At 35.5% G+C, this 25455-nt stretch overlaps 1 protein-coding gene and 1 pseudogene across 4 annotated transcripts; both read right to left on the bottom strand.

The window, feature by feature from the left end:
- Positions 1 to 1521: 1521 nt before the first annotated feature.
- On the bottom strand, positions 1522 to 3876 carry LOC114194796 (annotated as a pseudogene).
- A 4612-nt stretch (positions 3877 to 8488) lies between these two features.
- LOC114194328 (E3 ubiquitin-protein ligase At1g63170) lies at positions 8489 to 15879 on the bottom strand. 4 transcript variants are annotated; one of them, XM_028084482.1, is made up of 7 exons: positions 15453 to 15878; positions 15316 to 15356; positions 15063 to 15150; positions 14346 to 14979; positions 13683 to 13808; positions 13321 to 13600; positions 8489 to 9292 (listed from the first exon to the last, which is right to left on the bottom strand). In XM_028084482.1, the coding sequence occupies exons 4-7, from the start codon at positions 14951 to 14953 to the stop codon at positions 9059 to 9061; spliced, it is 1248 nt and encodes a 415-aa protein (XP_027940283.1). In that variant the 5' UTR covers positions 14954 to 14979; positions 15063 to 15150; positions 15316 to 15356; positions 15453 to 15878; the 3' UTR covers positions 8489 to 9058. The 4 variants fall into 4 exon arrangements, with proteins under 4 accessions (XP_027940283.1, XP_027940280.1, XP_027940281.1 ...); XM_028084479.1 differs by having other exon boundaries at positions 9006 to 9292; positions 14346 to 14973; positions 15453 to 15879; XM_028084480.1 differs by having other exon boundaries at positions 9006 to 9292; positions 15471 to 15879.
- Positions 15880 to 25455: the final 9576 nt, after the last annotated feature.

Raw genomic sequence — 25455 nt, 5'->3', positions numbered from 1 at the left:
TTGTTTATCCCTCGTCTGAACTTATCTTTTCAATTGGTTTTTTCACCTTAAATTTGGTGGCATGAGGCAAACGTAGAGTACAAGATTTTGACATTTTTCCTACATAAGAAGTGAGTAAAAGAAAAAAAGATATAACTAAAAATATTAATAGTTACAAATTAACACTAAAGGATGTAAATGAGGTAGAAGAACCAAATTATGAAATTACACACCGAATGATCGGTTACATAAAAGATTAGAGATCATATTAGCATATGAATGTGTATTATAAATAAGATTTAATCTCCTCCTGTGTTGCTAATTAAAATAGAATATAATGTAAATTCTACTATAACTTATTGTTGACTGAAAATAGAATGGTAAAAGAGGGATTGGGCCAAACAATGCATGGGCCTTAGTTGAACTAGGATGATTACCTCATGCCTTTTATTTCCTGCACCTTCAATTTCTTTGCACACTCGCTCGAACTTTGAAATGAACATTTCACCCTCTGGAAAAGTGACTTCCGGATTACATATTCCATAACATTTCCTGAACAAGCTTTCTGAAATTTCTGGAATAACATTTTCAGAACGAAATTTCCTGATATGATTTTTGAAATGAAATTTTCAGAATGTCTAAAATGTGTTTCGGAATAGAATTTTGAAGGAATTTCTGTAATAAAATGTGTTTCAAAATGATTTTTCCAGAATACCCATATATGAAATGTATTTAATAGAGAGTTTTCCAAAGCACATGAAATATGTTTCCTATGCAGTGTTCTTCCTCTCTTCTTCTTCCTTAGTAGCAGCGATGCGACGATGGTGGTGGTAGAAACGAGAGTTGCGATAGTGTGGTGTGGTTCAATGGTGAAGAGTGTTTATGTCTTTTTCTAATATTATGATAATATTCAGGAGGTGTAGTAAGCAATAGCCTTGTCGCATACTTTTTACTTTTTTATACTCCTTTTACGCTTACTTCTTTAAACACAACCTAAAGCTAAAAATTTATGCTTTACTCCTATTTTTACAAAGAAGAATAAAAAACGTACCCTATTTTCATGAACCTAAAAAATGCAAAATAAAGAAATTAATAAGCTATTTTTGTGAGCAGTTCGTCCTCTTTTTGAAGTTAAGTTATTACTTGTAATTCGTTTATTCCTCACTTTGTGATTATAAATTTATATAAAAAATTTTGTTTGTAGAAAGTTGGTTGACTTAACATTAACGAATACTTAGGTATTTAAAAGTACTTATTTTAAAGTTGAAATTAAAGGAGTTTATCAACAATATTGTTAAACTCGAACATCGTAAGAGGATCGGGAAGGGAATGAAAACTCGTAACTCGAGGATCGTAACTCGACTCGTAAGAGTTACAAGTAGATAAAAAATACATATTCATAAATAGGTGCATCATTTAAAAAAATATAAATGATAAAAACAACTCAGATAATTCATAAAATGAATCCATAACAATTAAAATAGTTTCATAAGTGTGGCCAAGCATAAAACATCTAATAAATTGTTCAATGTTTAATACAAACTATCCAAGGAATTCATTCATATCAAAAGTAGGATAATCATCATTGTCCTCCATAGCATCTTCATTTTCATCAATGTCCTCTCCTCTAGGACCTTGATCATTATCAACAATTGGAGGAACCTCCAAATGATCCATAGGTGCAACAACACCACCTCTACTAGCATCTTCATTCTCTCCAACTTCAAGTAAGACTTCTTCATATGAAGCATCCAAACTTGAACTTGCTTCATTTTCCTCCACTGTCCATTCATCATCAGAAGCAAGATCATCCATGTTATAGTCCTTTGTTTTCCTAACATCCTTCTTCTTTTTCAATCTTGAATTAGCCATTACAAAGACCACATCATTCATGGTCTTTTGCTGTAAACAATTTCTTTTCTTTATGTGGACCTAAACAATTACAAAGTTAATTAACACCTTATACTAACATCTAAAAATAATTATAAAATCAATTTCATAAATAGGAATTCTTACCCTTTCAAAAGCACTCCAATTACGCTCACATCCGGATGAACTACAAGTCAAACTCAATACTCTAATTGCAAATTTTTGTAGTTCTGGATGTTCATCACCATATGATTCCCACCATTGGGATGGAGTTTTGGTTTTGAGTGCGCGTTGAGCTATTGCACTACCAAAAAATCCAGATTTACTCTTGAAACTCTCAATTTGAGAGTCAATCTTATCGATCTCATCAATGTCTCCCACTAGCCTTTCCAAACAATCATACATTCCGTGTTTCACCTCATAATCAGCTTTAAACTCAGCATCATAGTGCAACATGGGATTCAAATAATAGCTTGCAACATGCAATGGCCTATGCAATTGATTGTCCCATCTATGATCAATGATTTCCCAAAGAGGGGTGTAGCTATATAAGATAAAAATAAATGAATTAATCTACAAAAACAAATAAATTAGAAAATTAAATATTAGTATAAGGGAATTAGTTATTATTATTACCTCTTACGAACTCCATTGAAAAGACTTTGTATCTTTTCTTTAGCAATATCCATTTCTTCATAGATAAATCCCATGGCTGGCTTCTCATCCGAATCTACCATGCGCAACACCTTAATTAGAGGAAGGGCACCTCTCAAGCAATTCAAAATATTTTTCCAAAATTCCTTATCCAATATCAAATTTTCCACAAGTCCTCCATCTCTAGTCTTTACTAATTGACTAGATTGCCACTCATTTGATGTGAACATCCTAATCAATGACCCTTTGTTTTCATTCAAGCATCCCAAAGTCAAATAAGAAGTGGCAAAACGAGTATTTGCGAGTCTTATCAAATCTTTCCCCTTAGTAAATTTGTGCAACAAGGAAATAAGACTCGTTCTTGAATAAATGTAGGTTGTGATTTTCTTACCACTACCTATTGTATCATGATGAAGTGGAATTTTCTTCTCAAAATCTTCCAACATCAAATCAATGCAATGGGCTGCACAAGGTGTCCAATATAGCTTTTGCCTCTTTTGCATTAACAAGTCTCTAGCTGCCTTGTAATTTGCTGCATTGTCGGTTACAATTTGGATCACATTATCTTCCCTAATCTCCTCAACAACATCATCCATCATCTTATAAATTTTGTCAGTTGTCTTGCAAATGTCAGATGCATCAATAGACTTCAAAAAGACAGTCCCCCTTGGGCTATTAACCAAAAAATTAAGTATCGTCCTTCTCCTCCTATCAGTCCATCCATTTGTCATTATTGTGCATCCATTTTTCTTTCAAAATAGTTTATGCTCCTCCAAAATCAGATTGGTCTTTTCAACCTGTTGCTTTAAATATTTCACCCTAATCTCATGGTAGTGGCTTAAATCCAGCCCCATGTTTTGCAACCAACTCAAGCATCCTCCTAAATTCTTCACTGTTTGCCACATTAAATGAAATTGCATTGTTGTAGAAATATAAAGCAATTTCTTGACAAGCATCCTCCCTCTCAGTTTTCTTAAAGATTGAATTGATAGTAGTCTGAGTATTCCTTCTCTTAAAAATATTTGATGACTTATCAGTACGTTCTTCACTTGGTCTTTTTCTAGCAGATTCTGATTCAACCATGCCACCATCCCCTTCAAGTTCTCTGAATATTGACTTTTTAACCAAATTTTGCTGCAACAGGGAAACCACACCCAACATTGATTTTTCAACATCTTCCAGAACTGCAATACATGTTCCAACATCCTTTGAAGTTCCTGCTAAATGATGTTTGAGTCGATAAATTCCACCTGTCAATACCTTTTCACAATATTTACATTTCAGATTTCTTGTTTTCCCATCAATAGAAATGCAGTGACTCCATGCAGGATCTGTCCTCAACCCAACTCCACTCCCTCTTCCACTTGATGCCATTTTTTTTCTTCAAACAGAAAATAAATACAGGAGCCGTGTAGAGTCTGCGTAGAACAGTGAGGGAAAAATAAAACAGGGAGAAAAAACAGAGGATGCGTGAGGGAGAAAAAACTGCGAGAGAGAGAAAAAACAGTGACGTGGGTGGAGAATCCTGACAACGTTGGGAAGGGCGGCGACGGCGTCAGTGACAGGGTGGCACAGTAGGTGTGAACGTGAGTGAGGCAGTAAGCGAGCGAACGTGAGTGAGGCAGTAGGCGCGTGAACGTGTGTGAGGAGGTTCGTTCGTCAGTTGTTGGGTCTTCGATAGTCTTCTCACGAGGTGTAAAAGTAACCTATCTAAAAGGGGGGAAAAGTGTTGTTGGGTTTTAAATTGGGCCGGGTCATTTTAATAAGTCATGGAGCAGCCCTTTTAATGTTAGGGAAAGCTATCAAACTTAACCTAGTTGCCCCCATTTACATCTCTCACAACAACAGAACCCTAAAATGTCATCCATGGAAGATCGATCCAATACCGACGCACCTCCGATCCTCCGATCCGACGACCAAACTCGGAAGATTGCTCCGATCCGACAAGCTTCCGATCCGGCAACCGCGTCAGCTCGTTTGGAGGACAAAAACTCGCAAGATCGTACGAGTTTGCGATCTAGATCGCGATCTTGACAACATTGTTTATCAAACAGTATAGAGAATACATGTTTGTATCATCTAGTTTATTAGGATAATCCTTCTCAGAATGAAGAAGAATTGATATTACATAGGTTTTGAATAAACTAACATGAAACAAGTTATTCATTCTTGGATCCAACGTTTGCAATTTTTGTAGAGACTTGAATACTCGACAATTTCTTCCTGCACTCCCATTTTTTCTTCATACATCCCTAAGTTTTGAAATCTCGTATATGCCTTTCTCAAAAGTTATTATAATAAAAAAGAATTAAATTCCTCTCTTGCTTTGCTTCCAGTGGTGCCTTCTTCTTCTCCACTACATTTCATCTGTAGGGTTCTAGCAAGGGTGCGGTGGTAATGGTTGAGGTTTTTAAAATTTTTCAAGAGATCATACTGGATTATTCAATCCGATTTTGCAGAAATGTGTATCGGATTACATAATTTAGTGTGCTTTCCCAAATCTGGTATAGTGTTTCACTAACCAGATTGTGTAATCTAGTATGCACTACTCGATTCGAAAATGCATACAAAATTATGTTATTCGGTACAAGTTTCTACAAACCAAATTGAGTAATTTGGTATGATTTTTTGGATTCGATGATGTATATTAGATGCCCAATCCGATATGGTTGGGTGTTTTTTCACAATTCTGCAATATGCTTCAAAACAATACATTATGAGTTTTTTTTATCTAATATGTTTTTGTTCTTTGTGAAGGTGTTCAATGGTAAAGTATCAAATAAAGTTTAGCAAAGTTTGTGCATGAAAGAATATGAAATGTTAATGAGTGATGACGATGTTGCATGAGATTATAGTGTACATTTTACGACAGATGATATTTGCTACGCATGATGATCTACTTGAATGGGTGTGAGAAATTGGTTTTGGTCTTGGTTTTGTGGTTGTTATTCTCATATATAGCAAAGCTAATGGACAGCCTAGAAGAAAGACATATGTTTTGTTAGGATATGAAAGGGATGGTAAGTACAAAAAATACAAATTTGATTTGTAACCAAGTATAACTGAGACAAAGAAATGTGATTGTTTGTTTATGTTGCGACGCAAACTAGTTGGGATGGGAGAGGGTTGGCAACCGAAAGTGAATTATCATCTCACCTATCGATAAATGAAATGAATTTGTTTCCTTATGCCACCTTTCCACAAATGCAGTTAGTAATCCCCTATTTACCACCTCATAATTTATGTTGCACAAAAGCAACAACCTAAAATGAAAAACAAATTCCTCAATATTTGCGTTAGAAACTCCTACTTTATTTAGCTTCTGACTTTGAGAGACTAGTTTCAAATCTTCTTGGTCCTACACATTCAATGTTGTTATCACATTATATAAATTGTCAATTCATCATCAAATTAAAAAACAACCTAAATTTTGGTTTACTTACGTCACCTTCTCAGAGTTTGAAAGCCACATGGTCAACATAGTTTACCTGCAGAGAGGTGTCTAATGGGCCTCCAAGAAAGCCTTCTTCACACTATTCACTATCACCAACCATCTGAGTTGCAACAACAAGGTTAACATCTAAAGGTTCACCATGGTTCCTCCTACAAACAGATGTTGTGGGCCTTTGTATTTTAACTTCTCTGCTAGTTCCAACATGGGTAGAACTAACACTTCTTGTCCTTGCCATTTCATTGTATGAAATAATAATATCAAAAATAACACATGAAAAATAATTATAACACATGAAAAATAATTATGACATCATAAATTAGCTTTGCGTTAGACCTGAAAAAAAAAATTAAAACTAAAACACTCAACCCTAAACCCAAAAATCGCCAAACGAGAAAAAGGAAAATTTTTTGCACAAACCAGACTGGCTAATCTAGTAATGAATACCAGTTTATTAGCTTGTTTGGTTTGCATTGAATTTTTTCTTCTTTCTTAATTTTTTCTTTTTTCTTCCTCACCGTCGGCAGCAATTTCCACTTGAGTACTAGAAAATCACTACCTCGAACCATTGTTTGACTTACTTATTCAATATTCCTTTGTAATGCTTTGTAATGCGTTATTTATATTTAAAATAAAGAAAAAAATCTTTTATATTTTATGTTCAATCTTCTCTATTTTTTTATGTTAACTTATTTCATGCAAGTATGATAACTTATTTTGTAAAGTTTTAGATTGATTTATTTTTTTTTACGATATAGTCTTATTTCATACACTTAAGTAAAATGAGATAATTGAGCACCATATAAGGATGAAGTAAACTCATCACCTTAAGGTTTTAGGTTAAGAGTGGTGTCAACCCTTTATGTATAGATTGGATTCATGTATCATTGGTGTTAAATCTCCTCAGTGATCCTCTCTCGAAATACCCAATAGTGGTATCCGAGTCTAGGTTCGTGTGGTGATCAGTTTAGACAAGGTCTCTTCCTGATAGTAGGTCGGGTAAGTGAGTTCTGTTAAGAAGAACGATGCCACAGACAAAAGGGTACTCAGTAGTTAGCTCAAGAAGGAAGTACCAACGTGAAGAGACTCACTTGAAGGGAAGATTATTGGAAATTCAAGTGAGTCTAAGTCTCACATTGAGTAAAAATGAGACAATTGAGCACCATATATGAAGACCCATAAACTCATCGCCTTAAGATTTTGGATTAAGAGTGATGTCAATCCATTATGTGTGGATAAGGCTCATATCTCATTGGTATTAAATCTTTCCGGTGATCCTCTCTCGAAAGACCCAACAACTATATGCTACAATTTTATGTTCCTTAAACACTTTTTAAGTAACTTTACCGTATCAAAATAATTATATAATGGTTACATTTACTTCATTTATTGCTAACGGATCACTAGAATCATATGGCATACATTCATTATGCATTATATCAAAGGACAAAACATAATTCATTTGAACATGTATACTCACGGAAACATATAAATTTCTTCTTATATCCGTGTGTAAAAGTCTCCATTCATAATAAATCTAACAAAATCAAATTTAAGTGTCAAAAAAGCAAAAATTGAACAAATTTTTAATGTTTTGAAACATAATATAAGGGTTAAAAATGTATTAAATGAAATAAATATTTTTACCTTCTGAACTACGCCTTGCCTTTCAGAATTTAAAAATTTGTTCTAAAATACGGTTTCCAAAATGACGTACAAACCATATATTCTAAAATTATTGCTTTAAAAAGTGCATGGTTAATCATTTCAAAACATTAATATTATTGTTCCAAAATTTGCTTTTCAAAAGGGGAAAATAACCTTCCGAAAACATCAATCCAGAAAGCAAAGTTTTTTCAATAAATACCTTCCAAAATTTGTTTTTCAGAAATTTCTATTCCATACTCGATAATCAAGAAAACATTGGTGCAACCATTACAACAAAACAAAACTTCAATCGTATTCATTCACACCTACATAAGGCTACCTAACTTCAAATCACAACCACCAACACCCATGCTCACCGGAATGATTGTACTTCAAACCACGACGGAGAAAACCAGCAGCATAACAAAACTCCCATCAAAGAGTATCGGCTTTCATCAAAGAGTATTAGCTTTCGAATAAAATAGTAAGTATATAATTAAAAAAATTACAATAAATTAAAATAGTATCAAATTAACACGACTTCGATTAAAATATAAAAAAAAAACACAACAAAATCTGTTGACATGATTTTCTCAAAAATAAAATCATACTGAGCTCGCATGACACCAAAATTACACCATTTTGATAATTTTGGTGCTTTTGTCTTAAAAGTTGTTGGGGGACAATTTGCAATTACGGGGTATACAGGATGCAAAAGCCTTGTATACCCGTATTGTTAAATAATAACAGAAATTGTATTATACCACCACTATGAAGAATAAATCAAGGAGGTCAAAAGATCATGTGGTCTGCAGTAAAATGCCTTTAGGTAAAACTCGCGAATTAAAAAAAAAAAAAAAAAAAACAAGAAGTACATTTACAAAGACGTGACACAATTGCCAAATGATGAAGATGGCAAATACTTGACGTTATATATATATTATATTTTTCCTGTGACTCATTTACATGAAATCGGACTCTTTAATTCCCATAGTCAATACCACACGATTTATGGCCATGATGGGCGTCCCTTGAACAATTAGTTGCACCACTAGACTACAGACGGGTATGCCTTGTATGAGGCCATCGTAAAGTTTCAACAAGAAAAGGAAAATGCATCAACAAAAATGAGATGGAATGGATGACCTCAACCAAGCATCCTTCCAAAAGGTGAAGTGCATAGAAAAAACTTTACAAAAAGTACAAGCTGTGCGTACCCAAAAGGGGCTTCAGATTATTTCCTTTCCATCGAGAAGGCCATCTTGTTATGAGAGAAATGCAGTTTATTGTGTAGGAACTCACCATTGCCTGTGCAAAGTTCAGTTTCATAAATAGGTAATTCCCACCATCACCAAAGGTGACTAGTTCTTTCTTTCTCTCTAGTAACGCGCCAGAGGACATTATCCAATTCTCAAGGAAAATGAGAGGGATCAAATTGTATATCTGTATATAACTCGACTAAAGTGAGGTATTCGCGAGGCCATTCTCAATCCTGCTCTCACTCCGGTGTTGGCTGGCATCTTCACTTGAGACCAATCCTGTTAAATTTTCACCAACATCATTCTTGCAAAGGGGGCATAATGAATTTATCTTCAACCATTTATCCACACAATCTTTGTGAAAAAGATGAGAACAAGGCAATTCCCTCAACTCATCGTTATTTTCATACTTTGCCAGACAGATGCAGCATACCTGTCGAAAACCACAAGAATAATAGGATTTTCAATCATAGGCAGATGAAACAAAAAAATCCCTATAGTGATACAAGGTCTTTTTAGGCTCAAACACGTCAAATTATTAGAATTCAGTAGCAAAAATGAAATAATAGTCTAATTCAATACAACCACACCAAATCGAACTTCTTTTACCAGATGGCATGGATGAGAGACATCTACAAAAAAAAAACTTTAAGTGCTACCGCAACTGAATAAGCGCTATTGTGCTATCATAGCAAATCTAACATAACTGAACAGGGTAACCTGGCAATTTAAGGATGATATTTAGTTGGTAAATTAAATCCTCGCCTAAGAGATGCTTAAACTATATTACTATCCCCTCTACTTTTTAAAATTATATTATTCTCCCTTATAGTGTGTTTGGATGGGAAACATTTAGAGGATAATTCATTTTTATAGAAAAGTTGAAATGTTTTATGACAAATATATTTATTGGATGGGGAATTTAAGAAAAATTGAAATTCAAATAATTTATTAGATTATTTTTTTTATTTGCAAATGTTAATTGTTATCTTTTGTTAGTGAAGGGAGTTGAACCCACAACCTCTCCCAACCTCCCTTCTAAACCCACCAAACCATCCTTATCTCTTCAAATTGTTAAGAGAGGATCAAACCGACCTTTCCCTCCCTTCTCTCCCATCTAACCACTAAGCCAAAGAATTTCAAGTTCCACCTAAAAAGTTAAATTATGAAATTCTTCATACTTTTTCTTGTCTTAAATCTGTCTTTTGTCTTCATATTCTCTCTTCAGCCCAACCTTGGTCGGGGTAACATCGAGTCAGCTTAGTTTGGGACATTTTAGCCCATAATTTTTCAACTAATGAATGCAGAGGTTTCTTTCATATTAAAGTCAATTGTGGATTGTGTTTATTTCTTGGTTGCCACCATAAAGGTTTTTTTGAGCCTGTATGGACCAATGCTATTTCTCATCTTAAGTAACTCAAAGGTTTTTTTCTGTCAACATTAATGGTGTTTTTCAACTAATATCGAACAATTTTTCTGTTGACATCAACTGGGATTATTTCCAGTTAAAGTTGGTTCAGGATAGCTTTTGGACCAATGTCGTTCAGAATGTATGTCCGAATTATTTTTCAACTAATGTTAATCAAGGTTTTCTTGCCCAACAATGGCAGAATTATTTCCCTACTGACACAACAAGGATGTTTTCTTTTGTCAACTGCAATGAGACTATTTTCCAACCGATGTGAGTCAAATTTTGTAGTGGACATTGATAGGAGTTGTTTTCCAATTGACATTATTGGAATGATTTATCCGCCAAGGTAGACCTTTCTCTGTTGACTTTTGTCAGTATTTTCTCGACAATGGTCAATGGAGTTATTTTCAGTTGAGGTGGTTATTTTTGGGTCAATGTTTCCAGAAATTGTTAGTAGAAATGTCACCAGTTTAATTGATAGTAATTGAAATACTTTTTTCCAAACAAGAAAATTAAAATTCAATAAATTTGAATTGATTTATCCACACAAAATATTTGAAAACTCAAACAATTTAAAATGAAAGCAATACAAATTCAACATATTTGAATTTTTTGGACATTGAAATTTCCTACCAAAACACAAGGTATTTAAAAATATATTACTTTGCCCTCTATTTTGAAAAATTACAATCCCCGCCTACACAAAGAGATTAATGTGTCCTAAGCTTATACAATTTCAATGTGACAAAGTCTCTTAAGGGCAATATTTCATATAACTCAGTAACATCAACAGTTATTTTGAACTACTAGTAGCAATAGATAGGAGTTTGGATGAAAGTAGGATTTTGGGTTAAGATGCAAAGCCAATAATTGGGGTAATCAAGATTTTACTACCATCTTCTATAGAGATATATACAGCCCTATCTACAGTCTCCTGCAATGCCATAGAATCTGCTGGCAGTTGTTGCGCTGTTAAGAACTTAGGATTCAGTTACTTTACTGTTAACTGTAACAGCATTAGTTACCCCCAGATCAAGCCTTTTTTGAATGAAATTAGGATTTTGGGTTAGGCTGCAAAGTGTTCTTCGGAATGACTGGGCGTAAAGGGCACGTACGTGGTGAATCGGGTTGAAAGTGAAAGTTGCCAAAAACTGGTAGAATCTCTCAAAACAAATTCACTTGAGTGAGACAGAGAGTGGAATTTTGTGTGTAGCGGTGGAATCCGCAGATCTACGAAGAAACGCCAAAAGCGAAGGCAGCTCTCTGGGTCCCTACCAACACTAGGGTGCGATAGCATGGGGAACGAACGGGATTAGATACCCCGGTAATCCATGCTGTAAACAATGAGTTTCGGTTTTCTTTCATTGCAACTTCCATCACTTCATTTTGCTGAGGGACCACGTTTTGTTCCTCTTACCCTAGAGATACAACCTATGTAGCAATTATTTCTGAGGTTTGTATAATCCTCACCATACAAGTCAATTTTGTGAAGCTGAATTAGGTCTTAAAACCTGAATTTTAAGATGGTATCAAAATCTATCTTAAATCTATTGTCAGGCCACCCACATTGCTAACTCCAGTTCCATAGCCTCAGGTGTGAGGAGCTGCTTTGAAAAGCTACATTAATTGAAATCCATTTGGTCTACTTCATTGCAAATTCCAGCACCCACTGTGCTAGATCTGAGGCAGTGCCCAGTCTCACATGGCTTAGAAACATACTCAAGCAATGCTTATAAGGCATGCAAACAGATCAGTTTTAGAACATTTTGAATTAAGCCCAAAGTCTAAGACCAACTGCGCTATAAGCTAGATCATGATGTTCATCATCCTTCTTCAGATTATGTTGTTCCTTCCACCTCAACTTTGGCTAAATGATTTCAATCTCCAAAGCGGCAAAGATGCAGATCATCCAATTCTGCATGGCGTTCCAGTGTAGAATACATTCTGGATTCAATCCTAACAGACTGAACTCAGACTATTAGTTTTAGTTCCATCTTTCAGTTATTTAATGTCATAATATTGTCCCACTACATGCTCACGCCAAGAACATGGGAATAAAATACATTTTGTTCATGAAAAGGTCCTTGATGCAAAGCAAATTTATGAGTGCTCATCATCAAGTACTCTAAGACCTAGATTTCAACTTCCTAGAGACAAGCGGTTTCTTCCAACTCAACCTATGTTTGCAGGGGGGGTGATGGATATGTACAGTCTTCTCATGCAGATCTATTGTTCGTTGGCACTTGTTGATCTATTTGGATTCAGTTATAGATACTATTAAAGGTAACAATTATCTGCTTCTGTGCAGAGCCATCAACTTATACATGTATCATTGCACCTACCCCACAGATCAAGCAATCTAAGAAAGAAATAATACATTTCTATGGTGCATACATAGTACATCACAGCTTTATACACATATCGTTATACCTCTTGGGTGTCCACTCCGCTATCCTAAAATCACAGTGCATACATTTCTATGGTGCATATATAGTAGATCACAGCTTTATACATACATCATTATACCTCTCAGAACACCATTCCACTATCCTTAAATCACAGTGCTTTCATGCATGATTTACACCTATGATAATCTTTCCTTCATCCAGCATCTCATCATTTCCCCCTTCTTTCCCATCCTTTCATCACTATTACATAGAAATGCATATTTTACAAACATGGTCTGGATTGTACCTTTTGTCTGAAAGTTGAAACCTTCAAATCACTCTCCCCTTTTCTCATAACCTGTCATAAAATGCACGCTACACCCCTTTTTCATTCTCCTGTTTCTCTCTTTTCCCAACTACCAGAATTAGAAGTTCCATTTCCCTTTTTATCCCCCCTAATTCAGTTTGAGGTCCCTAACTACTTCACTGCACTAACAGAAACCATCTGGGGTTTATTCTTCTTAACCTCTATTCACCTAAAACACACTTTAGTGAGGGTTTACAAACACGCACCTCTTCTCAGAAATTCAATTATATTAAGATGGACTAAAGTATAACATAACACGCACACACACATATATACATAAATCAGATGGTACTTACTGCATCTTCTCCAGATATTACTCGCTCTTTTTCAGTTCCTGCAGCCACAACTCCACCTTCAGTTGAGTTGCCTTCTCCATTTCTTTTATTTTTCTTCATCTTGAACTTGTAAGTTGGCAAAGCATTAATAGATTCAGAAGTTGCCCCTCTGTTTTGAGACATGTCCTCTCTAACCCCAAGGATGGAAATTATACATGGGAGACAACAGCAGATTGTTGAACAGAGAATGAAGGGCATAGCATAACCAATACAGCTAAAGGCAAGAAACACTATACATAACCTGCCAAGTGAAACGGAACAGATATAATTTCATGACTCTGAAAAACCAAAAGATCAATGCAAGAGTGAATTAAAGGCTATACCTGTACAAGTTAGGAGCTTCATCAGCAGACGAATGTCCCCCAAAGATCCATACATTTCCAACAACAAACCATACAGCAAAAAAGCAATCTAAAGATATTTTGAAGTATTCCACTAGAGTCTTCATTCTGTGTTGCAAGAATAACAAGGACTTAGCAGCTTCATAAGCTATTACAAGTTATAACCATGAAACAAAACGTTGAAACTACAAATCTAATGAATAAATAGTGAAATTAGAGCAAGTCGAGGAACATGGGAACCAGCATGGGATAGGCCAAAGAATATTTAAATATTAGATATGGATATTTCCTTCATATCACTTTTCAGGGGAAAAAAAACACTTTAACTTCTTCCATAACTATTACGGGTAAAACAATCTCGATAATTCTTTAAGCCAGTAATCAGTAACACCCTTACGTCGCTGATTAAAAGCAAAAACACCTACACTCTTTGTTATATGCTTCAATAAGATCTTTTATACAAGCAAATATGTCAGCGTTATGAGTCTAGCATGCAAACTTTGTTCAACATATGAATGCACATTAACTTCATATAATTCTAAAGACTAAAGCAGCAATTTTGATACAATTGTATTCACCATGAAAGGAAAAATGTGACATTCTAACATTGTATAAACAAGGATACAATCGTAACTGATTAACTACCTTCTATTCATCAACACAGAAGCTTGATTGCTTCTGGAGGATGCAACAACCTGACCATCTTCTCCACCACTTGTTCTGGAACTGAAAAGGAGTGTCCCTGAAGGATCATTAATCCGAGGAGATGTTTGCCTTGATTGAGATGAATCCTGCTCTCTCGTATGGTTATGATGATAATACCGCCAATAAAGCAGAGGGAGGGTAGCAACACATCCGGAAGCATAACCAATGATCCATTGAAACAATGGAGTACGAGGACGTTCATGCCTTGACAAAGATAAAACAACGATAGATGCAACAATCTGGCTCACTAAGAGGACCAGCTCAATCGATATCCACAACCCCGAATGCACCGGACTCCTATTCCTACGAGTATCCCCGCGTCTCATGAATGAGGAATTCCGACTATTAGACCCATTTGATAAACTAGCGACTGAAACCGAAGGATGAGATAGAGGCGTCCTTGCACCGGTAACTCTTTCTTCGTGTACCGTAACATCTGTGCCATTAAAATTGCTATTATGATGTGTCGCAGTTGAAGTAGAAGCATCGGAACTCCCTGCTATTTCTATCACATGCTGACTGCCATTTAAGCTCCCAGGCCGCTCCATCAACTACGGCAGAGAGTCGCCTGCACCTTCAAGACATCGTTCTGGTGAGATAACAATAACATCTAACTAATCTAACTCACCACCACAGAAACACACGCATATACACTACCTTCAAAAACAATTTGACTGAAAACAAACTCTCCTCCTTGCCACGGCAAAATCAGGATGCTCCAGAATCAGCAACTTCCATTGGTAATCTGCGAAGAATCGAAGCGAAGCAAAGCTTACTTCCAAAACCATACATAGTTCTTATCTTTTAATAAACATGTTAAAAAAAATTAACCTAAATTAAAAACAAATTGTTAAAAATACAACGCATACAGTCGCTTTGCTTGTAAAGCGAGAAAGGAACATCAACTAACCTAATTCCGGCGATCACGCATAAAAAACCACCGACTGAAACCTGCAAAACAAGGAAATAACAATCGCAATCATTTCACAGCGATGAAATTGGAAACCTAAACAGTTCAAAAAAGAAAAGAAACACAAAATCGAATACGTGTTTTCTTCAACGAACCAACAGTTCGGGGTTCGGCTGAATTCCAGATAAGAGTTGAAAGAAAGACGGAGTGAAAAGGAGTCGCCGAGTGAGAGAGTGAGGAAGGAAAGCGCGCGAGGATAGTGCTTTATGCGGATGAATCGATAAAACGACGATTAGAAGAAGCCAAACGGTAGCGTTGACTGGAAGAGTCGCGGCGCAAAGCAAAGCGCGAAGAAAACGACAGAGCGGAATGAGAAGGAGAAGCGCATCGGAGAAAGAGAGAGAGAGAGAGAAGAGATGAAAGGGAAACGGCGCCGTATGGAGTTTGGGGATGATGACGGAGGGAAAGAGGAACAAAGGAGGGGAGGTCACAATCACATAAAGGCTGTCATGCACACTTCCGTTGCTTCCTTGCGGTGTTACCTCGCAGTATCTTTCCCCTTCTTTTTTTTTTTTCTTTTTTTATTCTTTCCTTTTTCCCTCCTCGAAAATGATGAATGACTAGGGAAAGGTATAAAATCAAGAAGTAGGAAGTAACTTTGTTGTTGTTTTTCTTTTCTTTATAACAATAAATTAAAATTTTAGTTCAGTGAGTTTTATAGTGTAATAATTTTTTGAATTAAATATTTTGGTTGAAACTCTTGAAAATAATGTTCATTTGTGTGTATTTTTCTTGTTAACTTTTTAATTAATATTGAATATTGTTAAAAATATTGATCTTTTGATTTATTTATTATTATACAAATTAATATATATTTTTTAGGATGACATATAGGTCTAGATATACCTAGAAAGACACAAATCTTCTATCAGAACTAAGATGTCTTTGGTTAACACTTGGGTTCACTCTTTAGTTTGTCCTCCAATTTACCAATCTTTAACACTACTTTTGTTGAGATGTTTTCTTCCGATGAGGGTTGTAGAGGTCACCCCAGCGGGGGAGTCTGGAAAGACACTCCAACGTCCAAGTTAGTTACTACAGTAAATAGGGTTGCAATAAAGGAGATCATTGACTTACCTCGTGAATAGTACTATTTATACTACCTGGATGGTTCTTGGTTATTGGGCCTAGCTTAATCAACATTAGGTCATCTTAAGGTTTGCTTAACGTTCTTATTTATCCTTAATCATTTTTGTGACTTTGTCATTTTACTTAGGTGGATCCATACTGCAGTAGCGGCATGTGTTAGTCCTTTTTGTCTAGGCTGAGATGTCCTCGACCTTTAAGTTGTAGGGACATACTCGGCCATTACATGTACACTAGCCCCCCAAAGTTAAGACATTCTTAGTCAAGTGTCTTAGTGAAATTTGTCATTCCATCATGTTCCTAAAGGAGTTGAGACTTTTTTAGAGTTATTATAGTGGTTTCGCCTTAGTGATCTTTAGTTGAGGTGTCTTTAACGTCCTAAGGCTTTGGATGTTTTGAGCAAGAAAAATTCCTTTGCCTTGGTGTTAAATCTTCTTAAGTTATATCAACATAGTTGCCCGACAACTTTGTATACATGTAGTGGATGAAAAGGCTAAAAAGGTGCAAGTTATTGACAAAAGGGATCGAAAGGGTGTAAGTTGGGAGTGAAAGGCTCGAAAATGTTAAAGTTATGGATGGGATTGGCCCAAAGTGATATGACATTTTCTTAGGAAGTGGGACAGTCATTATTAGGACCCTTGCATGTGGCCAGGTCTAACGGTTGGGATACGAAGAGTCACAACTTCCCCTTACTAGTTTTCTTTTGCTATAAATAGGCTGGTGGGGCCTTTGAGGGATCACTTGTGCTTATTGTGATAGTGTAAAGGACTCATAACTGCTTGCTCCTTCTAGGCTTTATGGTATTCGTAGGTTTCAGGTATGTCTTTGTCCTTACCATCCTCTGATTCTAGTTTTGTAGCTTGCAAGGGTCACTTAGATCGTGTAGAGGCATCCACTACCATTTCATCTAGTGGTTATAGGGGCTTCATAGTGTCTTCGCCTATAATTCTGGAAGACTTTCCCCTTCTCACAGTGTATGATTGGGTTGATAACGGTATATGTGAGTACTATTCTAAGTATAAGTTTTCTTCTTCCATCTGTAAGTTTGTCGACATTAACCCGGTGTTAGACAAGGATAGTCCAGATGATGTTGTGTCTCTAGACAAGGTTGGTCATTTAAATAATGCTTGTCATGGGCCAAAGGGGTATGATGGTGATTCATTTTATATGTATTCCACTTTGCTTACTCATTTGCACATTGTGCTTCCTTTCAATAACTTTACCATGGGAGTGCTACATACTTTGAACGTGGCGCGAGCATAACTTCACCCTAACGCTTGGGCAACTTTACAAGTCGTTAAGATTTTGTGTAAAGTCTTAAGAATGACTCATATTCCTACTGTATTTCTACATCATTATAGTACTCGACCTAAGGACCCATGTGTCTTTGTTTGGTCAGTCAAAGACATGTCTCCTTGCCCCTTATATATCTTCCTTTAAAATTTTTAAAAATAGTTTCTTTAGGGTAGTGATAAATTGATGGAGATGTGACAATGAGCAAGGACAAGGATCCACTTGAAGAACTTTGAGTACTTATGACAAGGTCTAGAACAAAGAAAGCAAAAGAAGCTCTACAGCAAGTGTTGTCAATATTATTGGAGTACAAGCCCAAGTTTGAAGGAGAAAAGACAAAAGTTGTAAATTGCATTGTGGCCCAAATGAAAGAGGACTAACGCGCCAGATAAATGTAGTTTCTTTTATTTAAATGAGGGCCCAATGTTTTGTAAAATTTGCTGACCATATTATGTTTTGGGTTAACCAATTAATGGGCTTTAGTTTTGCTTTAATTTCAAGTGTAACAAGGGCCCATTTGACATCTTAAGAACTAGCCTTTGGAAGACTAAGAGGACCTTGCTAAATACTTTTGGATGACTTTTGGCTGCCACAATTTCAGTTATAATCAGCCATTAAGTAATGGACCATTATTAGCTTGATTGGATTATTATTAGCACTAGTAGGATATAATAACAATTAATGGTCTTTTGTAATCCTAATGGTTAAAGCTCCTATATAAGCTGAACAATTTCTTATCAATGAAATCAAGTTAAGTTTTGTTTAGAAATTCAATTTTCTATCTAATAGTGAGAGTGATTCTCCTAATTCTTGAGTGATTCAAGAACCCTTGGTTGTATTAAAGGATTTTGCCATTCTGATCATGTGGTGTTTTTGGGTTTTGTTGTGAGTGCTAAAGGTGTACAAGTTGATGCAGAAAAGGTCAAGGCCATCCAATAATGGCCTGCACCTAAGACTGTTAGTGAGGTGAGGGGCTTACATGGTTTAGCAAGTTTTCACAGGAGATTTGTTAAGGATTTTAGTACCCTGGCTGCACCTCTAAATGAAATTGTTAAAAAAAGATTATGGGTTTTAAATGGGGAGAGAAACAAGAGGAGGCCTTTGCTGCCCTTAAGCAAAAGCTAACTAATGCACCTATTCTTGCCATGCCTAATTTTGCAAAATCTTTTGAAATTGAGTGTGATGCATCAAATGTGGGTATTGGGGCTGTTTTGCTGCAAGATGGACATCTCATTGCTTATTTTACTGAAAAGTTAAGTGGGGTTGCCCTTAACTATTCTACTTATGATAAGGAATTGTATGCTTTGGTTATAGCTTTAAAGACTTGGCAACACTATTTGTTACCCAAAGAATTTGTCATTCACAGTGATCATGAGTCCTTGAAATACTTGAAAGGACAAGGTAAGCTTAATAAGAGGCATGCTAAATGGGTAGAGTTTTTGGAGCAATTTCCATACATAATCAAGTATAAAAAGGGGAAAGGAAATATAGTGGCTTATGCACTTTCTAGGAGGCATGCATTGCTTTCTATGCTTGAAACTAAATTGTTTGGTCTTGAATCCTTGAAAGACATGTATAAGGATGATGCAGATTTTGCTGAAATATATGTTGCATGTGAAAAGTTTTCTGAAAATGGTTACTATAGGCATAATGGATTCTTGTTTAAATCAAATAAATTGTGTGTGCCTAAGTGTTCCATTAGAGAGTTGCTTGTGACTGAATCACATGAAGGCGGTTTGATGGGTCATTTTGGGGTTCAAAAGACTTTGGAAATTTTGCAAGAGCATTTCTTTTGGCCTCATATGAAACGTGATGTACATAAGTTTTGTGATCACTGCATTGTTTGTAAAAAGGCTAAATCTAAGGTGAAGCCTCATGGATTATATACTCCTTTACCTGTTCCTTAATATCCTTAGACCGACATTTCTATGGACTTTGTTATGGGGCTGCCTAAAACAAAGAATGGAAAGGATTTTGTCTTTATTGTTGTTGAAAAATTTTCTAAAATGGCACACTTCATACTTTGCAAGAAGGTGGATGATGATTGTATGTGGCTGACTTGTTTTTCAAGGAAATAGTAAGACTTCATAGACTATCAAGGAGCATTGTGAGTGATAGGGATACAAAATTCCTTATTTTGGAGGACCTTGTGGGGTAAGATTGGTACTAAATTGTTATTTTCTACTACTTGTCACCCACAAACAATTGGTCAAACTAAGGTAGTCAATAGAACTTTAGGCACATTACTTAGGACTGTTATAAAGAAAAATCTTAAGTCTTGGGAAGCATGTTTGCCTCATGTTGAGTTTGCTTATAATAAGGTTGTCCATAGCACAACTAATTATTCACCTTTTGAGATTGTATATGGATTTAACCCTTTAACTCCTCTTGATTTGCTGCCTATGCCTAACATTTCCATGTTTGAGCATAAAGAAGCACAAGCTAAAGTTGACTATGTGAAGAAGTTACATGAGCAAGTAAGGGGTCAAATTGAAAAGAAAAATGAAAGCTATGCAAGGCAAGCTAACAAAGGTAGAAAGAAGGTTGTCTTCCAACCTAGAGATTGGGTTTGGGTGCACATGAGAAAGGAAAGGTTTCCAGAACAAAGGAAATCAAAGCTTCAACCAAGGGGGAATGGTCCATTCCAAGTGCTTCAAAGAATCAATGACAATGCTTACAAAATTGATTTGCCTTGTGAGTATAATGTTAGTTCCACATTCAATGTGTCTGACTTATCCCTTTTTGATGTAGAGGAAAAATCTGATTTGAGGACAAATCCTTCTCAAGAGGGAGAGAATGATGGAGATGTGACAATGAGCAAGGACAAGAATCCACTTGAAGAACTTGGAGGAACTATGACAAGGTCGAGAGCAAGGAAAGTAAAAGAAGCTCTGCAGCAAGATTTGTCAATATTATTTGAGTACAAGCCCAAGTTTGAAGGAGAAAAGATAAAAGTTGTAAATTGCATCGTGGCCCAAATGGAAGAGGACTAACGCACCAGATTAATGCAGTTACTTTATTTTTAAATAAGGGCCCAATGCTTTGTAAAATTGGCTGACCAAATTATGTTTTGGGTTAACCAATTAATGGGCTTTAGTTTGCTTTAATTTCAAGTGTAACAAGGGCCCATTTGACATCTTAAGAACCAGCCTTTGGAAGACTAAGATGATCTTACTGAATACTTTTGGATGACTTTTGGCTGCCATAATTTCAGTTATAATCAGTCGTTAAGTAGTGGACCATTATTAGCTTGATTGGATTATTATTAGCACTAGTGGGATATAATGACAATTAATGGTCTTTTGTAATCTTAATGGTTAAAGCTCCTATATAAGCTGAACCATTTCTTATCAATGAAATCAAGTTAAGTTTATTTCAGAAATTCAATTTTCTTTCTAATAGTGAAAGTGATTCTCCTTGTTCTTGAGTGATTCAAGAACCCTTGGCTGTATCAAAGGATTTTGCCATCCTCTATGTATTGCCTCCTTTGGAAAGAGTGATTATTTCCTTCCATTTTCAGATTCACCCCTTATTCCTTTCTTCTCACCCAATTTTCAAAAAGAATACCCAATTCTGCCCACAAAAAAATATCTTGTGGTCATAACTGGTTCTAACCCTAAAGATCCTAAGTCAGTCCTTGTGCAATGAGAATCATATCATAAATCCTCCTAATTGTCGTTATTTCTTTGATGGAGACAAACCCAAGTTTGCTTTGTTTTGGACTCGTCATCTTCTTCATTATGACGATTGGCCGAGAACGATGACGACGGTCAAGGATAGTAGGATTCTTAGTCGGTTAGACACATTTCCTCGTCCTCTTCCCGCTCGTCAGATGGTGGCCATATTGAATTCCACTCACCCATGTGTTGCTATGCTTGGTATGTATTCGATCTATTTCTTCAATATGTGTTGTAGCTCACTTTTTATGTGTTTTCTATAGGGCTTATGGCTTCTCATGAAGGTATTGGCACTAGCAAGAAGAGTCACTTTTAACAACTGCGTGACCAGTTAAGAGCTTGCAACAAAGGAGCTGTCTCCAATGTTCAAGTTGATACTCCAGCGATAGTGATCGTTGAAGATGAGGTGAGGAGTCCTCAAACTTCTCCACCTACTAAAAAGGAAAGAAAAAAGAAAAGGTATCAGGGTGTTGGTACATCTCGACATACTTCTCTTAAACGTCCTCGATTGGAGGAAGATAAAGCTTATAGCAAGCTGATGGGGACAAAAATGAGGATTTTTTATGGTATTATCATCACTATTTCTCACAATGAAGTCGATATCCTGAGCTCCTCTTCAAATTCGTCATTGATGAAGGATTTTATAGAACATCAGTCGCAAGTTTCAGTGATTGGCAAGCATATTGGTCATGAACTTATGAAGACAAAGCCTATTGAGCAGTTGAGGCCGAAATTGCTGCCTTAAAACAATGGTTATCCAAGGTGACAACGTCCAAGAGGGTCTTAACTGCTAAGATGGTGGATCTTCACAATCAACTTACTCAAGCCCAGAGTGATAGAAGGCCCTGGAAGAATAAGTGTTTGAAGTGTGAGGAGAAGGGGAGGAGAGTTGCCCAAGATTTGTCCGAGGTGATTCAGTCCCTCCAAAAGCTACAGGTTTCCTATGACACCCTGGATCAAGAACTTTGGGATATGAAGGCCATGGTGGTTTAGAGCATGGGATGGCCTTATGGCATTCCTTTAGAAGACACTTACTTCAACGTGTGGAAGGACATTTACTAGAAGTTCTTGGTGTTAATTGAAGATATTCTCCCTATCGGCGAGATGGCTGAAGATAACCCTACCACTCTTTCAATAGAAGCTCATGATGAAGAGAATGTCGAGGAAAACATGGAAGGGGATGATGTGCTCAATTGATGCCTTTTAAGTTTAATTTTATTTTGATCATAGTTGGGGATAGTAGTAGTATCCCTCTTTTTGTGTAGGCATTACTGCCATCTTTTTGAATCACGAACTTCGACATTTGAATATATCATTTGTTTCTTACTTATTACTTGTTTAGCACTTTGACATCAATTTGCTTTTGCGACGTGTGATAGTCAGAATGTAGTTAAAAATATCCAAGGGAGAATCCTGGGTCGAGTATACCTCAACGAAAATCTGGAGGTATTTTGTTGCCTTTATTTATGAAATTATTGGTTTATGTAAAGTAGGGGTTGTAAAAGTCATCATAAGGACAATCTATTTTTTCATGTCTTTTGCATTTCATGTAGAGATGGTCTCTACAGAGGCACTTAGGTGATGGACCTATTCGCAAGTTTATAATGTCGATGAGGCTTCTACAGAGAATTTTTTTTATCTCTGTAGGGATGTGTATAGGAGGTCTCTATAATAATATTTTTCACCAAGAGGTGTAACGTAAATCTCTACTAAAATTTAATGTGTATACCTAGTGAACCTTGGTGGTCTAAGGGGGGGAAGAGGTCGAGAATGTCTAGGATGCCCCATGTGAGGTCCCTATTTGGTGTTATCCTTAGCCTTGATCTAGAGAGTCGTCCCCAATTAGGGACACCTTCCAGGCATTATTATGAAAGGCTTAGTGTCTCCAACTGGCATGACATTGTCTTCATCTTCCACTTTAGGATCCAGATTTCTTGCTTCAAAATCTCCTTGTGGAATAACCATCTCCACATTATTAGAAGAATGATGAACATGAGGCGCTGAAAGATGCATGTTGGCAATATAACATTTTCACCCTATCTTCTAATTGACATGAATTATGATAATATGAACGAAGATATTCAAATATCAATATTATACATTATACATTATACATATATTACAAATGAATATATTTTAAGTTAATGATATATTAAAATATACATATTTTATGTAATAATGTGAAATAAGGATTTTGATATGGATTTGTGGTTTTGATTGTGTTATACTATGCATATATTGAGGTTCAAAGATTTTCGGATATACTTTGTTTTATTTGATACTATATGATAATATATGACTTGCGGAGTTGATTGATTTTGTTTGGCACTTCAACGAGTTGAGGTTATTAAGTCCATTAAAATTTAATTATATATATGATCATTTGGTATGCAATAGTCTTGTATAGACTAATAAATATATTGTGTTTTGTTGATAGTGCAACAACTCTCAAGAATAATACTTTTTCTCTCTTGTTTGATTATGCTAGAAGTCAATATTAGCATTATTTCTAGTACTACAAATATAATTGAAGGCTCTAGAAGAACTATTATACTTCTATCAAGAAGTTTAATAGAAACTTATTAAGTTCCAAGGATATTCGTGTAAATGGATATCATATTGAGACAAACAATGAAGGAGATATAGAATATCTTATATTACTAAACTTGGATGGAATGAAAAATGTGTATTGGAGAAATTATCAACGTTCTCTTATGGCTTGTACTACACATATATTAGTACAATTGAAACACATGTCATTGTAAATCAGAAGTTTATGAATCAAAATGAATTCTTTGTTTGGCATGATTAGTTGGATGGCTTGTACTACACATATATTAGTACAAGTGAAATGAATGTCACTATAAGCTAGAAGCTTACGAATCAAAATGAATTTCTTATTTGGCATGATGAGTTAAGTCATCATGGATCAATAAAGATGCGAAAAATAGTTGAAAACTCATGTGGACACCCACTTAAGACTTAAGAGTCAAAAACTACTTCAGTCCAATGATTTCTCATGTATTGCATGTTCACAGGGAAAGTTTATAATAAGACCATCACAAAAAAAATGAGTCAATCTCATTTTGAAAACAAATATCAAGTTATATTTGTGGTTTAATACACCTATCATGTGGGTCATTTAGATATTTCATGATTTTAATTGACACATCAACTAGATAGTTACATATTTGTTTATCATCAACTCGCAGTCAGACATTTGAAAAGTTATTAGAAATATTAATCAAGTTAAGAGCTCATTTTCCAAATTATTCGATTAAGAAAATTTGTCTTGATTATACTAGTGAATTTACATCTCATGCCTTTCATGAGTATTCTATGTCAATCGAAATTGAACATCCAATAGCACATGTTCATACTCAAAATGGACTTGCAGAATCATTAATTAAACGTCTAAAACTGGTTGCAAGACCATACTTATGTAAGGTCGTTAGATGTTTATAAAGGCACTTTTAGATCTCAAGAAAATGATGAAGAACTTTTTAATCCAAAAGTATCATATCTTAGTGTTATAAGAGCACTAATGTATCTTGCTAAATATACTCAACCTAATGTGGCCTTTGCTATAAATTTGTTAAGTAGGACAATTCTTTACCTACAAAAAGACATTGGACTAGAGTAAAACATATCTTTAATTGACACATCAACTAGATAGTTACATATTTGTTTATCATCAACTCGCAATCAGACATTTGAAAAGTTATTAGAAATATTAATCAAGTTAAGAGCTCATTTCCCAAATTATTCGATTAAGAAAATTTGTCTTGATTATACTAGTGAATTTACATCTCATGCCTTTCATGAGTATTCTATGTCAATCGAAATTGAACATCCAATAGCACATGTTCATACTCAAAATGGACTTGCAGAATCATTAATTAAACGTCTAAAACTGGTTGCAAGACCATTACTTATGTAAGGTCGTTAGATGTTTATAAAGGCACTTTTAGATCTCAAGAAAATGATGAAGAACTTCTTAATCCAAAAGTATCATATCTTAGTG

Source organism: Vigna unguiculata, chromosome 8, assembly GCF_004118075.2.
Source record: "Vigna unguiculata cultivar IT97K-499-35 chromosome 8, ASM411807v1, whole genome shotgun sequence".
Taxonomy (NCBI): Eukaryota; Viridiplantae; Streptophyta; class Magnoliopsida; order Fabales; family Fabaceae; genus Vigna; species Vigna unguiculata.
The sequence above is the reverse complement of the archived record's forward strand: the minus strand, read 5'-3'. Positions and strand labels throughout refer to the sequence as shown.